At 36.6% G+C, this 17,170-nt stretch overlaps 1 protein-coding gene across 1 annotated transcript in view; it reads left to right on the forward strand.

Moving 5' to 3' along the window:
• Window positions 1-17,170, forward strand: part of ABCA13 (ATP binding cassette subfamily A member 13) — a gene marked incomplete at its 5' end in the record, with an annotated part of 484,952 nt that overhangs the window by 280,695 nt on the left and 187,087 nt on the right. The window contains 1 exon segment of the mRNA XM_079150399.1: window positions 8,626-8,715. Coding sequence (XP_079006525.1) covers window positions 8,626-8,715 — 90 coding nt within the window.

The raw sequence follows: 17,170 nt of genomic DNA on the forward strand, positions 1-17,170 counted from the left end.
GGTTTAATTTCATGCTGTTGCATATGGTTTTCCAGTTTTCCCAGCACTATTTGTTGAAGAGGCTATCTTTTATCCATTGCATATTTTTGGCACCTTTGTCTAGTATGAGAAAATTGTATTTATTTGGGTTTGTGTCCATGCCCTCTATTCTGTACCATTGATCTACCTGTCTATTTTGGTACCAATACCATGCCGTTTTTGTTACTATTACTCTGTAGTAGAATTGAAGATCTGGTATTGCGATACCCCCTGCTTCGCTCTTTCTACTGAGGATTGCTTTAGCTATTCGAGGTTTCTTATTCTTCCAGATGAATTTCATAATTGCTTGCTCTATTTCTGTAAGGTACATCATTGGGATTTTAATTGGAATTGCATTGAATCTGTATAGCAATTTTGGTAGTATGGCCATTTTGACAATATTAATTCTGCCTATCCAAGAACATGGGAGATCTTTCCATCTTCTAAGATTTTCTTTGATTTCTTTCCTTAGTGTTCTGTAGTTCTCATTGTAGAGATCGTTCACCTCTTTTGTGAGATTGATTCCCAAGTATTTTAATTTTTTTTTTTGAAGCTATTGTGAATGGGGTAGTTTTCCTAACTTCTCTTTCTGAAGATTCATCACTTATGTATAAAAATGCATTGGATTTATAAGCATTCATCTTATATCCTGCAACTTTACTGAATTCACTTATGAGTTCTAAGAGTTTTCTGGTGGAATTTCCAGGTTCCTCTAAGTATATAATCATATCATCAGCAAATAGGGATAGTTTGAGTTTTTCTTTTCCTATTTGTGTCCCTTTAATTTCTTTGGTTTGTCTAATTGCTCTGGCGAGAGTTTCAAGGACAATATTGAATAGAAGTGGTGAAAGAGGGCATCCCTGCCTTGTTCCAGTTTTTAGGGGGAATGCTTTCAGTTTTTCACCATTTAGAATGATATTAGCCATGAGCTTAGCATAGATGGCCTTTACAATGTTAAGGAATATTCCCACTATCCCTATTTTTTCTAGTGTTTTGAGCATGAAGGGGTGCTGTGTTTTATCCAATGCTTTTCCTGCATCTATTGAAATAATCATGTGATTCTTGACTTTAAGTCTATTGATATGGTGAATTACATTTATTGATTTCCTGATGTTGAACCAACCTTGCATCCCTGGGATGAAACCCACTTGATCATGGTGCACTATCTTTTTAATATGTTTTTGTATGCGATTTGCTAAAATTTTTTTGAGAATTTTTGCATCAATTTTTATTAAGGATATTGGTCTGAAATTTTCTTTCCTTGATGTGTCTCTGTCTGGTTTAGGTGTCAGGGTGATATTGGCTTCATAGAATGAGTTTGGGAGGGTTCCCTCCTCTTCTATTTCATGGAATACTTTGAAAAGTATTGGAAGTACTTCTTCCTTAAAGGTTTTGTAGAACTCGGCTGAGAATCTATCTAGTCCTGGACTTTTCTTTGTTGGTAGGCTTTTGATGACTTCTTCTATTTCATTACTTGAAATTGGTCTATTTAAATTGTGTATGTCCTCCTCGATCAGTTTAGGTAATTGATATCTTTGAAATTTTCTATTTTGTTGGATTATTGATTTTCAAAAGAGCTTCTAATTATGTTTTGTATTTCAATCGTGCCTGTTGTGATATTTCCTTGTTCATTTCAAATTTTAGTGATTTGGGTTTTTTCTCATCTTCCCTTTGTTAGTGTGGCTAAGGGCTTATCAATTTTGTTTATTTTTTCGAAGAACCAACTCTATTTTGTCAATTTTTTGTATTGTTTCTTTTGTTTCAATTTCATTGATTTCAGCTCTGATTTTAATTATTTCCTGTCTTCTACTACTTTTGGTGTTGTTCTGCTCTTCTTTTTCTAGGGCTTTGAGCTGTAGTGTTAGGTCGTTTATTTGTTGATTTTTACTTCTTTTATTGAATGTGCTCCATGAAATAAATTTCCCTCTAAGTACTGCTTTCATAGTGTCCCAGAGATTTTGATATGATGTGTCTTTGTTCTCATTTTCCTCTAATAATTTTTTAATTTCCTTCCTAATATCTTCTGTTATCCTTTCATCATATAATAGCATATTGTTTAATCTCCAGGTGTTGGAGTAGTTTCTCTTTTTTACTCTTTCTATTTCTATTATTTCTATTTTCAATCCATTATGATCTGATAGAATACATGGTAGTGTCTCTATCTTCTTATATTTGCTAACATTAGCTTTGTGGCATAATATATGGTCTATTTATGAGAAGGATCATGCGCTGCTGAGAGAAAAGTGTATTCGCTCTTGGTTGGATGGTTTATTCTACAAATGTCCATTAAGTCTAAATTATTGATTGTGTTATTGAGATCTATGGTTTCTTTGTTCAATTTTTGGTTGGAAGATCTGTCCAGTGGTGAGAGAGGTGTGTTAAAATCACCTAGTATTAATGTGTTGTGGTCTATTTGGTTTCTGAGATTGAGAAAGATTTGTTTGACATACATGGATGTGCTACTGTTTGGGGCATAGATATTTATGATTGTTATGTCTTGCTGATTTATGCTTCCCTTAAGCAGTATGAAATGTCCTTCTTTATCCCTTCTGAGTAACTTTGGCTTGACGTCCACATTATCTTAAATGAGGATGGATACTCCAGCTTTTTTGCTGAGTCCATGTGCATGGTATGTTTTTTCCCATCCTTTCACCTTTATATATGGGTGTCTCTTTCTATGAGGTGAGTCTCTTGCAGGCCACATATTGTTGAATCTTTCTTTTTAATCCAGTCAGTCAGTCTATGTCTTTTGATTGATGAGTTTAGGCTATTAATATTCAGGGTTATTATTAAGATATGATTTGTATTCCTGGTCATTTGGCTCATTTTATTTATTTATTTATTGACACAACTTGTTTCCTCCTTTATTTGACAATTCCTTTAGGATAGTTCCTCCCTTTGCTGATTTTCTTCTTTGTTTTTCATCTCTTCCTCATGGAATATTTTGCTGCGAATGTTTTGTAATGCTGGCTTTCTTTTTGTAAATTGTTTTAGCTTTTGTTTATCATGAAGGATTTTATTTCATCGTCAAATTTGAAGGTAAGTTTTGCTGGGTATAAGATTCGTGGTTGGCATCCATTTTCTTTCATGGCTTGAAAAATATTGTTCCAGGCCCCTCTAGCTTTTAGCGTCTGGATTGAAAAATCTGCTGATATTCTTATTGGTTTCCCCCTGAATGTAATTTGGTTCTTTTCTCTCACAGCCTTTAAAATTCTGTCTTTATTTTGTATGTTAGGTATTTTCATTATAATGTGCCTTGGTGTGGGTCTGTTGTAATTTTGTGTATTTGGAGTCCTATAAGTCTCTTGAACTTTATTCTCCATTTCATTCTTCAGATTTGGGAAATATTCTGATATTTCATTGAATAGATTGTTCATTCCTTTGGTTTGTTTCTCTAAACCTTCCTCAATCCCAATAATTCTTAAATTTGGCCTTTTCATGATATCCCATAATTCTTGTAGATTCTGTTCATGATTTCTTACCATCTTCTCTGTTCAACTTTGTTTTCAAGGTTAAATATTTTGTCTTCAGTATCTGAGCTTCTGTCTTCCAACTGTTCTATCGTATTGGTTATGCTTTCTATGGAGTTCTTAATTTGGTTTATTGTTTCCTTCATTTCAAGGATTTCTGTTTGTTTTTTTTTTCAATATCTCTAACTCTTTATTGAAATGATCTCTTGCTTCCCATATTTGCTCTTTTAACTGTCGATTGGTGCGATCATTCAATGCCTGCATTTGCTCTTTTATCTCCTCCTTTGCTTCCCTGATCATTTTAATTATGTACATTCTGAACTCCCTTTCTGTCATTTCTTCTGCCATGCTCTCTTTGGTTTTTATTGATGTAGCATCTAGATTTTTTGGGGGCATTTTCTTCCCTTGTTTTCTCATATTGTTCAGGTATTAGTGGACTTCTGAGATATTGCAGATTTCTTCTATTGACTGATAATATCCCTGAAGATTTCTAGTATATCCCCTCTTAGCGTTCAGTATTCTGATGTCTTGGAGGAAGTTGATAATGCGGTGCTCCACAAGGAAGCTGCCTCTCTAGGGGCGGTGGCCTTCAGGTGTGGTATATTCCCTGCTAGTGGGCAGAGGTGCCTCCACTTGTTGACCAATGGTCATCCAAAGGGGAGCTAGTCTGTGGGCTGAGGCAAGGCCTGTTTGTGCCTGTGTCTCTGGTTTTACCGTCCTTGTGGGAAAACCTCATCTGGCGGGGAAGACTCACCCAGTGGGGAGGTCTCGCTTGTCTGTTCCCATCCTAGAGGTTCCCCCCATCCACAACTACCACCTGGGCTGGGCAGCCTTCCTCTGCATCGTTCCCAGGGGCCCAGTCCTACCTCCTGGTCCTGGGGAGCCTTGCCCTGCCAGAAGAGTCTCCTTAGGCTGCCTCTCCTCAGAGAATCTGCCTGCAGTCCTGGAACCTTCACTCTGCCCCTCAGCTTGTCTGTGCGTCTCTTCCACCAAGAGGCCGCCTGGGTCCTGGGACCCTGCTCTGCACCTAATCACCTGGCTGTGCGGCCCCTCTTCTGAGCAGCCACCTGGAGCCCCGTACAGATGCTCTGAGCCCCAGCGACCTGCCGCACGTCTCTTCCTCCAGGCAGTCAACCGGAGTTCCAGTGTGGTCGCTATGAGTCCAAGCAACTCACTGTGCACCTCTTCCTCCCAGCTGCCACCTGTAGCCCTGGTGCAGTCACCTAGAGTCCAAGCGACCCGCTGCATGCATCCTCCTCTGGACAGCCGCCCGGAGCTCTGGTGCAGCAGCTCTGAGACCAAGCGACCCACGGCGCTTCTCCTCCTCCTCCGGGCAGCCCCCTGATGTTCAGGAGCCATCGTTCTGAGTCCAAACAGCTCCCCGCAGAGCTCCTTCTCTGGGCAGCTGCCCCAGTGGGTTGCTCCAAGTCCAAGCATCATGCTGTGCGGCCTCCTCTCCAATGCTCCCAGTTGTCCGAGTTCACTGCTCCAGTGAGAGGAGGGGTGTCTCATTGGGCAACTCTACTTCACAAAGTTCTCTGTGTTTTGGGACTACCGCCCCATCTGGATACCTCCCCAATAGGAGAGACTCACCTGGCAGCTTTGAGTTGGTCCCAAGTCTCTCAATATCTCCTCTTTTGAATCCTGAGTCCTGGAGCAACATGAAATGCATCCACCCTCTAGTCTGCCATCTTGAGAACCCCCCCATCATGTCTTTTACTATGAGATGAGTCTCTTGAATGCAGCATATTGTTGGGTCTTTCTTTTTAATTCAATCTGCCAGTCTATGTCTTTTGATTAATGAGTTTAGGCCATTAACATTCAGGGTTATTATCATGATATGATTTGTATTCCCGATCATTTTGACTTATTTTTGGTTTTTAACTTGACTCAGTTTCTCCTTTGATTGGCTTTTCCTTTAGGGTAGTTCCTCTCTTTTCTGACTCGTATTGTTTTTCACTTCTTCCTCATGAAATATTTTACTGACAATGTTCTGTAGTGCAGGCTTTCTATTTGTAAATTCTTTTAACTTTTGTTTATCATGGAAGGATTTTATTTCATCTTCAAATCCGAAGATTAGTTTTGCTGGGTATAGGATTCTTGGTTGGCAACCATGTTTAAATATGTTGTTCCAGGCCCTTCTAGCTTTTAGAGTCTGGGCTGAGACATCTGCTGATATCCTTATTGGTTTCCCCTTATGAGCAATCTGATGCTTTTTTCTCACTGCCTCTAAAATCCTATCTTTATTTTGTATGTGAGGTATTTTCATTATAATGTGACTTGGTGTGGATCTGTTGTAATTTTGTGCATTTGGTGTTTTGTAATCCTCTTGGATTTTATTTTTCATTTCATTTTTCAGATTTGGGAAATTTTCTGATATTATTTTATTGAATAGTTTGTTCATTCCTTTGGTTTGTATCTCTATGCCTTCCTCAATCTCAATAATTCTTAAATTTGGCCTTTTTTTGATATCCTGTAATACTTGGAGATTCCATTCCTGACTTCTTGCCATCTTCTCAGTTCAGTCAAGTTTATTTTCAAGATTAAATATTTTGTCTTCATCGTCTGAAATTCTGTCATTCACGAGATCTATTCTGTTGGTGATACTTTCAATTGAGTTTTTAATTTGGTTTATTATTTCCTTCATTTCAAATATTTGTTTTTTTTTTTTTTTAGAATCTCTGTCTCTTTATTGAATTGCTCTTTTGCTTCCTTATTTGCTCTTTTAACTGTTTATTGGAGTGATCATGCATTGCCTGCATTTGCTCTCTTATCTCATCTTTTGCTTCATGGATTGTTTTAATTATGTAGATTCTAAAATTCTGTCATTTCTACTGCCATGGTATCATTGGATACTATCTTAATAGCATCTTGGCTTGTTAGGGACACTTTCTTCCTCTGTTTTTTTTCATATTGTTTCTGTATATTCCCCTTTAGAAGTGAATATCTGAGGTACTGCAGCTTCCCCATGCAGGCTTATTGAGACCCTGCAAGTTTCCAACACTTCTCCCCAGAGGGGACAATCAATTTCAGCAGCACCCAGTATACAAACAATATGCAGCCCTACACCAGATAACCCCTATAAAGACATTAACAGTATTGCAACAAACAGAGAGGGTGAGTTTGGTTATTGTTTACAGTATAACTAATAGACTTGCAATGAGCTCCTCAAATTCTAGTGGTGGATGAAGAGGATGGGGAGGGGTGTAGGATATAATGAAGTGAGTAAATAGAGGTACCTGATCAAGGGAAGAGTGAGAGCAGGATCTAAAGAAGTTGGTCTTTAGCATGAGAAAAGGTAGAAAGAGATTCCAAGAGAATTGGTAAATAAAAGGAAAATAGAGTGAAAAAATAAGAAGAAATAAAAAATAAAAAATTAAAAAAAACTCTATGGCTCACAGTCATCCACCACTCAAATCTCCCAGTCCTCAGGATCTCCATGTGAGTGTGGTACCTCTCAAAGGACCTCCAGTCTCCTATAGATGTCTCAGAATGGGAGCCACTCCACCCAAAAAATGGTGGCCAAGTCCTCAGGGATAATTCAAAATGTCTCCAGCAGCCTCCAAACATGCAGGGGAGCCACAGCATGGTCACCGAGGTCTGGAAGTGGGCAGTCATGGTCAAGAAGCAATTTTTAAAAAATTACTGTTACATAATAATCATACAGAATAATGGGTTTCATTGTACCATATTCATATATGCACCTCACATAATTTGGTCAATGTCAATAGTCAGTATCTCCCTTTGCCCTCATGCCTCCCACCCACCAATCCCTTCCTCTAGATTTAATTTCCCATTATCCATGAACAAAATCAACGACTGATAAGGTTACTTTGAGGTTTATATTTCTTAAAAGAAATCAATATTATAGATTATTTAAAAGGAACCACTTATACACTCATATACATTTATTAATTTATATACTAATTCTTTACAAAGATATTTGAGGCACAGTTTATATATGTTATCGATAATATTAATTATACATCATTCTTCTTTCTTTTGGGGGTGAGTGCTCTCAAAAATGGTTGTCCAAAAATAATTTGTAAGTTATACAGTGTAAGTTCTGGAATATAATAAATCTATGTTCTTTCATAAATACTATACTTCAGAATTTTTTTTTTTGGTACCAGGAATTGAACCACCCCGTGGGTTATATACTGAGCCACATTCCCAGCCTGTTTTTGTATTTTATCTAGAAACAGAGTCTCACTGAGTAGCAACTCACTAAGTTGCTGGGCTGGCATTGAAATCACAATCCTTCCTACCTCAGTCTCCTGAACCGCTGGGGATTACTGCACCTGGTCAGAATTTTTAATTGATTGAAATGAAACCCATTCTCAACTAGTCCAATTTAAAGTTGTGTGAAACATCTTTTTCTCCACATTTTCTTATCAAGAATTTTCTTAAAGTTGATGCATAAAGTTCAATATAGTATTTTTTCCTACATCTCCTCCAAAGCTACACAAATGCCTTGTTGCTGATGGTTTTCAGTAAAGCAAGTCAACATTGGTAACCATGGTTTTAGTAATGCTGCTTGAGTTCTTTATAGCTTTTTAGACTTACACCAGCAAAATAAATACCATAACTCAAAGTTTACTTAAAGCAACACAGAATTCTGTGCTCCAGACTTCTTACTAAGAAAATGCAGTTCACTATAGTTCACAGATAGAAATAAAAGGTACAAACATAAGAAGTGGTTTTCTTGTGGGGCTATGTAATAGGACAAATAATTAACCCAAACCAGAGTGCCAACACTAAGAGAACAGTGTTATAGATTTTAATATATTAACATAATGTAATATCATAAAGCCTTTAAAATTTGTTTTTAAATCCTTGCAAAGTGTGAAAAATGGTTACATAATAAAATTAAGCAAAAAAAAATGAGAAAAATAATAGTGTGGATACAAGTATATAAAAATGCATGTCTGGTGACAAAACTGTGCTTTGAAGAAATTTCTGAATTTTATTTTTGCTCATTTGGTTTTTATCATAGAAAACAGTAGAAAATTAGTTTCATCTGAACAGCTCAGGTTTGTTTGCTTGGATTCATTTGACTAGGGTACCTTTTGAGATCAGAATGTGACCCTTTGCCAGTGACAATTCCGTTTTATCTCCCTTGTCTTACCACCAGTAGCAGTGGGAATGATGACATGGACCTCACCCATGTGCTCTTACGGAAGTTTGGGGATCAGGATCCTCTCTGTGCTGACTTAAACCCAGATCTGTAAGTATCATGTGCCCTCTGCAAAAGCAGACTTTCCAACCAGCAATACCGTAGCCTGACAGGACCCTTTCTCTTCAAGTCTGGTTATTTCATGTTAGAAATTTACATTACATGAAATAAATGTTAGCCTAATGAGTAGGTTGTTATTGGAAATGCCCTGAAATAAGATTCCTATCTTCCTCTGTCCCCTCTTTATGGACACATGATGTGTATTATGTCAAAAATTAATACCATTTAGGGACTGGGGTTGTGGCTCAGTGGTAGAGCACTTGCCTGGCACATGTGAGACACAGGGTTCAATCCTCTGTACCACATAAAAATAAATAACTAGAATAAAGATATTGTGTCAGTAACTAAAGATATTGTGTACATCTACAACTAAAAAATAATAAAGAAGAATATTCAGTTCGCTTAATAAAACCCAAATCTTAAAAGAATGAAGTAGTACTAAGTATTACATATACAATATATAATATTAACCATTATGTACTTTTAGAGAAAATTTATTCATATGAAAAGATTAATTATACATTTTTTAAAATAAGAGTCTTTTAAGTCAGTACACATATAAGTGAGAATATGTCGCAATTGTCTGTACCTGACATTTCTATTTTTTCTTTTGACTCAATTCACTGAATGCTATATCCTGTAGTTCCATAAATATTGCTACAAATGACAAAATTTCATTCTTTATGGCTGAATAATATTCCCTAGGGTATACATACACCACATATTTATCCATTAATCCACTGATGGAAACCTAGGTAGATTCCATGTCATAGAAGTAGGTAGTAGAATATAGGTAATGAAGCCTAGGAAGGATGAGGGGAGGAAGGAGAGAGGATGGTCAGTGGGTACAGTGTGAAGTTGGGTACAAAGAATAATTTCCAGTGTGATGATTAACAATAATTAATTGAATATTTCCAAATAGCTAGGAGAGAGTGTTTTGATTGTTCACAAAGAAACAATAAACATTTTAGATTATGGATATGCTAATTGTCCTGATCTGATCATTACACATTGTATACATGTACTAGAATGTGACACCATGCATCATAAATGTGGGTAATTATTACGTGTCAATTAAAAATTTAAAAACATTAAAAATAAAAATTCATTACATCAGTGTGTGAATTACTTTAATTTCTGTAGTATTTGAAAATAATATAGAGATGACCTTCATATAAAACCTTGATAAAATATGTCTTTCTTCCTAATAGTTCTTTCAGTCTTGTTTTTCTGAAATTTTATTTGTTGAAGAACTGCTATAAATAAAGTGCTGCTCTAAGAAATGAGATTAATAAAGAATATGGCCCTGGTCTCATGGAATTTACAGTTCTGAATAGAACAAATGAGGCAAGTGATAAAAATCATAATGGTAAATTGAGTGCTGGAAGTGTATTTTTAAAGTAATAAATACAGACATTCAGACAAGAATGCAGTATCTGCAATATGTTTTCTAATTTGTGATGACACATTTTGCCCATTAGTCATATTGGTAATTAGCTTGAGACTGAATAACTATTAATGGTCTCAGTATGGAAGAATTAATAGAAAATTAATTATGTTGCTACACTTTAGTCTTCTTTTGAAAAACAAAGTAATTTATTTAACTAGGGCTTTAGTGGTGATGTTTTGATTTCCCTTTCCTTTAATGAAACATGCAGGATATAAAATACATCTGCATTTGGGAAATTGAAACAACACAGGGTCTCATGTGATCCAAATTTGGCCCAATGTGGCATCAAAGAAAGACCAGTTAGTAAAAAAATATCTTTTTTTTTTCCTTTAGTCTCTTAGGAGGTAATAAAAACATGGGATAAATGCTTCAAGGACAGCAGAACAATTCACAATTCTATTCAGATATCTATTTAACTTTCAGTTACTTTGCAAATATTTCAGTGGTCCTCCAAACTCTTGGCCTGCCTCTGCCCCAGAGTGCCATCCCTCAGTCCAGCCTGCCCATCACCTTCATGGTGTATCCCCCGTCCTTTCTTCTGCCTTTCTGTGTTTATGTTATTTTTCTCTCTTTTCTTTGTGAAGTTCATGTAGCTGCCTTTAACTCATTCCTATCTTGTAACCATTTCTACCCATTTTCCTGGTTAGCATTGCAAAACGCTTTGAACCTGTGCAGCTCTGGCATGCAAAGATACATAGTATAGTTACATTAATAATAATTTATGTCCATGTTATATAGTCAGTACTTGATTCACTGGGGTCCCAAATCAAAGCAAAAAGCTTTTCTTCAGTAAATTTCTTTCTGTGAGAATAAAATATTATTGGATTCAATGATATCCACATTTTTACCTTCCTGGCAGACTTCGGCAAGCACTTGATCATTAATCAGGGAAACATTCTGAAATAATGGATGAGATTCTGTTCACGGATTGCTTTTCTATTGAGATACTCAGCACTGAGCATCATGTACAAAATTCTTATGTTGGACTGTGACTTTCACCTCCTCCCTCCACAGAAGGACAGTAAAGAGTTCCAGAAAAACTATGGTATAAACCTGACCTAAAATAATTTTTACTCATAATTGTTGATGGTACATAGTTTACATTTTTAAAATGTTTTAAAGTTGCCAATCTTTAGAAGAAGAATGGTAGATGTATATAATTCGTTTCATTTTACAAGGCTCATCTCAGGTGGCACTTGGGTGATAAGTTGTCCTATTTCTGAGGCAAAATGGTCACTTTCCATACCCATTCTTGTTAGAGTTTTAATATGAAACAAATGTGCTAGTTAGCAAAACTTGTATTTCTATAAGATTTCAAAAGCCCATTGGGGAGATTTATAAGATATGTAAATTTATTGCCATAAATTTCAGAAAGCCATTACAATGACTAGATTGCAGAAATATGTCAAATTAACTCTGGCCTAATATCTGCAGTGCTCAGGACTATCTAGGAGGCTTGTTGGCCTGAAAATGCTCAGGAGATGGGATCCTTGGAGCCTGGCATGAATGCTGACAGGTCTCCTCTAAGGTGCCTGTAACATTGGAAGAGGAGGTCAAGGTCATAAGCATCAAGTGCGTGTGTTAAGCATCAAAGGTTCAGGGTGGAAAACACACCTGGGACCAGCCCAGGTATGTTTTATCCTTTATCCTACTTAGCATTTTAATACTGAGTATCTTGTGTCATAGCAACTCACCCCAACGTAATTCTCACCTCCACCACTTATTAGCTATGTGGTTTGGGCATCTAACTGAACCTTTTTTGCCTCTGTTGGCATCCATTTCCTCCTGCCTCTATAGAAAGAACGTCACTCACCTCAAAAACCAGGGTAGCCCCTGTGGAGTGCTTTTATGTGTTTTGTTTTTTGGCACCAGGGATTGAACCCAGGGGTTCATACCCAGTAAGCCACATTCTCAATCCTTTTACTTTATCTTTTTTTTTTTTTTTTTTTTTTTGAGACATGGTCTTACTAAGTTGCTTAGGGCCTTGCTACGTTGCTGAGGTTGGCCTTGAACTTGCAATTCTCCTGCCTCAGCCTCCTGAGTTGCTGGAATTATATGCATTTGCCCCTGCCCCCAAGTGTAGAGTGCTTTGTGTCCTTTAGTCTCAGAACACTACTTTCAAGAGAGGATGTCCTGATAGCATCTATCACTTTATATGAGATTTAAAATGTGTGTTAGACTATTAAAAACTTGAGGCAGTCCTGTATTAGAAAGACCTATTTAATACAGCATTTCTAAATCTTAAAAGGACGAAGTGGTTTTATTCAAGACATTTATTATGGAACATCTTCACTGTAGGTGTGTCCTACAGAATGTGTTAGGCAAATACTTTGAATGTGTGTTTAGATATTCCAAAAATCTGTAAGGAAATTTACATAGAATCATCTAATTTCTAATATATCATCCCTGCTGTATGTTCCTTGTAAGAGCTTCATAGTGAATCTTTGAACCAAAAAATATTAGACACTGAAAGATGCTCCAAAAACTAAAATATGTTCAATCCTGCTATGGATCATCATGTAACTCTCATGGCAACACATTTTCCTCTATCAAAGGGAGCTAGGGGAAGAATCATGAAAGATTGGTGGAGAAGAGGACTAACTACTTGAAGTTCTATTAGTATGTTTTTGTTGCTATAACTAAATACCCAAGCCTGCATGTTTTATAAAGAAAAGTGACTTATTTAGATCACATTTCCAGAGCTTTTTGAGCACAGTGCTGCTTGACTCTGGTGAGGGCTTCATGGCAATAGCATCACAATGGAAGGAGTGAATGTAGAAGAGATCATATGACAAATCAGGAAACAAGAAGAAGATTTGGTGATCAGGTCTGCTCTTTTTATAACAACCTGCCCTTTCAGGATCTAGCTAGAGTTCCATCAGAACTCCATCAGTCCATTCCAAGGTTGGTGCCCCAGTGATCTAATTACATTCCATCAGTCCTCACTTTAAAAATTCCACTAACTCCCAGCACCATCACACTGGGGACCAAGCTTCCAGTACATATAGTATTTACTACCCACCATCTGAGATGTGTATCTGAAGCAAAAAGGGCCGGCTGGATTTAAGAAATATAAACAGAATAATTTTTCAGAAAGCAATTATCAGATAAACAAATGTGATTGAATAATATACAACTCCCTTAGGTATTATTTCTATGTAAACTTTTAAGCCTTAAACTGAAGTCCTCATAAGGTATTCAGTCAAAGAAGTAGTACTAGAAAAGTCTTCAAATTATTTTTAGTATTTCAAAAGTTGCCTGAAAATTGTACTTTACTAACCAAGTTACTAGAAATGTCAAGTTTCCTTTCATGATCTGTACTTTATCCTACTTAGCATTTTATTTTTTTTTATTTTTTTTTTTATAAATTTACATAGAGTAATGGTGTTTGATTCATTCGGTTATTTTTTTCCCTTCCCCCCACCCCTCCCACCCCTCTTTACCCTCTATACAGTACTTCCTTCCTCCATACTTGCCCCCCTCCCTAACCCTAACTCTAACCCAAACACTAACCCTTCCCTCCCCCCCATTATGTGTCATCCTCCACTTATTAGCGATATCATTTGTCCTTTGGCTTTTTGAGATTGGCTTATCTCAGCATGATAATCTCCAATTTCATCCATTTGTCTGCAAATGCCATAATACTATCATTCTTTATGGCTGAGTAATATTCCATTGTATATATATACCACAGTTTCTTTATCCACTCATCAATTGAAGGGCATCTAGGTTGGTTCCACAGTCTGGCTATTGTGAATTGAGCAGCTATGAACATTGATGTGGCAGTATCTCTGTAGTATGCTGATTTTAAGTCCTTTGGGTATAGGCCGAGGAGTGGGATAGCTGGGTCAAATGGAGGGTCCATTCCAAGTTTTCTAAGGACTCTCCACACTGCTTTCCAGAGTGGCTGCACTAATTTGCAGCCCCACCAGCAATGTATGAGTGTACCTTTCTCCCTACATCCTCGCCAACACCTGTTGTTGCTCGTATTCTTGATAATCGCCATTCTAATTGGGGTGAGATGGAATCTTAGTGTGGTTTTGATTTGCATTTCTCTTATTACTAGAGATGTTGAACATTTTTCCATATGTTTGTTGATTGGTTGTAGATCTTATTTGTGAAATGTCTATTCATTTCCTTAGCCCATTTGTCGACTGGATTATTTGAATTCTTGGAGTAGAGTTTTTTGAGTTCTTTATAGATTCTGGAGATTAGTGCTCTATCTGAAGTATGATTGGCAAAGATATTCTCCCACTCTGTAGGCTCTTACTTCGCATTGCTGATAGTTTCCGTTGCTGAGAGAAAGGTTTTTAGTTTGAATCTATCCCAGTGGTTGATTCTAGATTTATTTCTTGTGCTATGGGAATCCTGTTAAGGAAGTCTGATCCTAGACCAACAAGGTGAAGATTTGGACCTACTTTTTCTTCTATAATCTGCAGGGTCTCTGGTCTGATTCCAAGGTCCTTAATCCATTTTGAGTTTAGTTTCGTGCATGGTGAGAGATATGGGTTTAGTTTCATTCTGTTGCATATGGATTTCCAATTCTCCCAGCACCATTTGTTGAAGAGGCTATCTTTTCTCCATTGCATATTTTTGGCACCTTTGTCTAGTATGAGAAAATTGTATTTATTTGGGTTTGTGTCCGTGTCCTCTATTCTGTACCATTGATCTACCTTTCTATTTTGGTACCAATACCATGCCGTTTTTGTTACTACTGCTTTGTAGTAGAGTTGAAGATCTGGTATTGCAATACCCCCTGTTTCACTCTTCCTGCTAAGGATTGCTTTAGCTATTTCTGGGTTTCTTATTCTTCCACATGAATTTCATAGTTGCTTGCTCTATTTCTGTAAGGTACGTCATTGGGATTTTAATTGGAATTGCATTGAATTTGTATAGCACTTTAGGTAGTATGGCCATTTTGACAATGTTAATTCTTCCTATCCAAGAACATGGAAGATCTTTCCATCTTCTAAGGTGTTCTTTAATTTCTTTCTTTAGTGTTGTATAGTTCTCATTGTAGAGGTCTTTCACCTCTTTTGTGAGATTGATTCCCAAGTATTTTATTTTTTTCAAGGCTATTGTGAATGGGGTAGTTTTCCTAATTTCTCTTTCTGAAGATTCATCACTTATGTATAAAAATGTGTTGGATTTATGGGCATTGATCTTGTAACCTGCTACTTTACTGAATTCACTTATGAGTTCTAAGAGTTTTCTGGTGGAATTTCCAGGTTCCTCTAAATATATAATCATGTCATCAGCAAACAGGGATAGTTTGAGTTCTTCTTTTCCAATTCGTATCCCTTTAATCTCTTTGGTTTGTCTAATTGCTCTGGCCAGAGTCTCAAGAACGATGTTGAATAGAAGTGGTGAAAGAGGGCATCCCTGCCTTGTTCCAGTTTTTAGGGGGAATGCTTTCAGTTTTTCACCATTTAGAATGATATTAGCCATGGGCTTAGCATAAATGGCCTTTACAATGTTAAGGAATGTTCCCACTATCCCTATTTTTTCTAGTGTTTTGAGCATGAAGGGGTGCTGTATTTTATCAAATGCTTTTTCTGCATCTATTGAAATAATCATGTGATTCTTGACTTTAAGTCTATTAATGTGGTGAATTACATTTATTGATTTCCTGATGTTGAACCAACCTTGCATCCCTGGGATGAAACCCACTTGATCATGGTGCACTATCTTTTTAATATGTTTTTGTATGCGATTTGCTAAAATTTTGTTGAGAATTTTTGCGTCGATGTTCATTAAGGATATTGGTCTGAAATTTTCTTTCCTTGATGAGTCTCTGTCTGGTTTAGGTATCAGTGTGATATTGGCTTCATAGAATGAGTTTGGGAGGGTTCCCTCCTCTTCTATTTTATGGAATACTTTGAGAAGTATTGGAATGAGCTCTTCTTTGAAGGTTTTGTAGAACTCGGCTGAGAACTCATCTGGTCCTGGATGTTTCTTTGTTGGTAGGCTTTTGATGACTTCTTCTATTTCAGTACTTGAAATTGGTCTATTTAAATTGTTTATGTCCTCCTCGTTCAGTTTAGGCAATTCATATGTCTCTAGAAACCTGTTGATGTCTTCGAAATTTTCTGTTTTGTTGGAGTATAGATTTTCAAAATAGCTTCTAATTATGTTTTGTATTTCAATCCTGTCTGTTGTGATATTTCCTTGTTCATTCCGAATTTTAGTGATTTGGGTTTTCTCTCGTCTTCTCTTTGTTAGTGTGGCTAAAGGTTTATCAATTTTGTTTATTTTTTTGAAGAACCAACTATTTATTTTGTCAATTTTTTGTATTGTTTCTTTTGTTTCAATTTCATTGATTTCAGCTCTGAGTTTAACTATTTCCTGTCTTCTACTACTTTTGGTGCTGTTCTGTTCTTCTTTTTCTAGGGCTTTGAGCTGTAGTGTTAGGTCGTTTATTTGTTGAGTTTTACTTCTTTTATTAAATGCGCTCCATGAAATAAATTTCCCTCTAAGTACTGCTTTCATAGTGTCCCAGAGATTTTGATATGATGTTTCTTTGTTCTCATTTACCTCTAAGAATTTTTTAATTTCCTTCCTAATATCTTCTGTTATCCATTCATCATATAATAGCATATTGTTTAATCTCCAGATGTTGGAATAGTTTCTGTGTTTTACTCTTTCATTTATTTCTAACTCAATCCAATATGATCTGACAGAATACATGGTAGTGTCTCTACCTTCTTGTATTTGCTAACATTAGCTTTGTGGCATAATATATGGTCTATTTTAGAGAAGGATCCATGTGCTGCTGAGAAGAAAGTGTATTCGCTCTTGGTTGGATGGTATATTCTATAAATGTCCGTTAAGTCTAAATTATTGATTGTGTTATTGAGATCTATGGTTTCTTTGTTCAACTTTTGTCTGGAAGATCTGTCCAGTGGTGAGAGAGGCGTATTAAAATCACCTAGTATTATTGTGTTATGGTCTATTTGGTTTCTGAAATTGAGAAGGATTTGTTTGACATACATGGAT

The sequence above is a fragment of the Sciurus vulgaris genome, assembly GCF_902686455.1.
Source record: "Sciurus vulgaris genome assembly, chromosome: 8".
Taxonomy (NCBI): domain Eukaryota; kingdom Metazoa; phylum Chordata; class Mammalia; order Rodentia; family Sciuridae; genus Sciurus; species Sciurus vulgaris.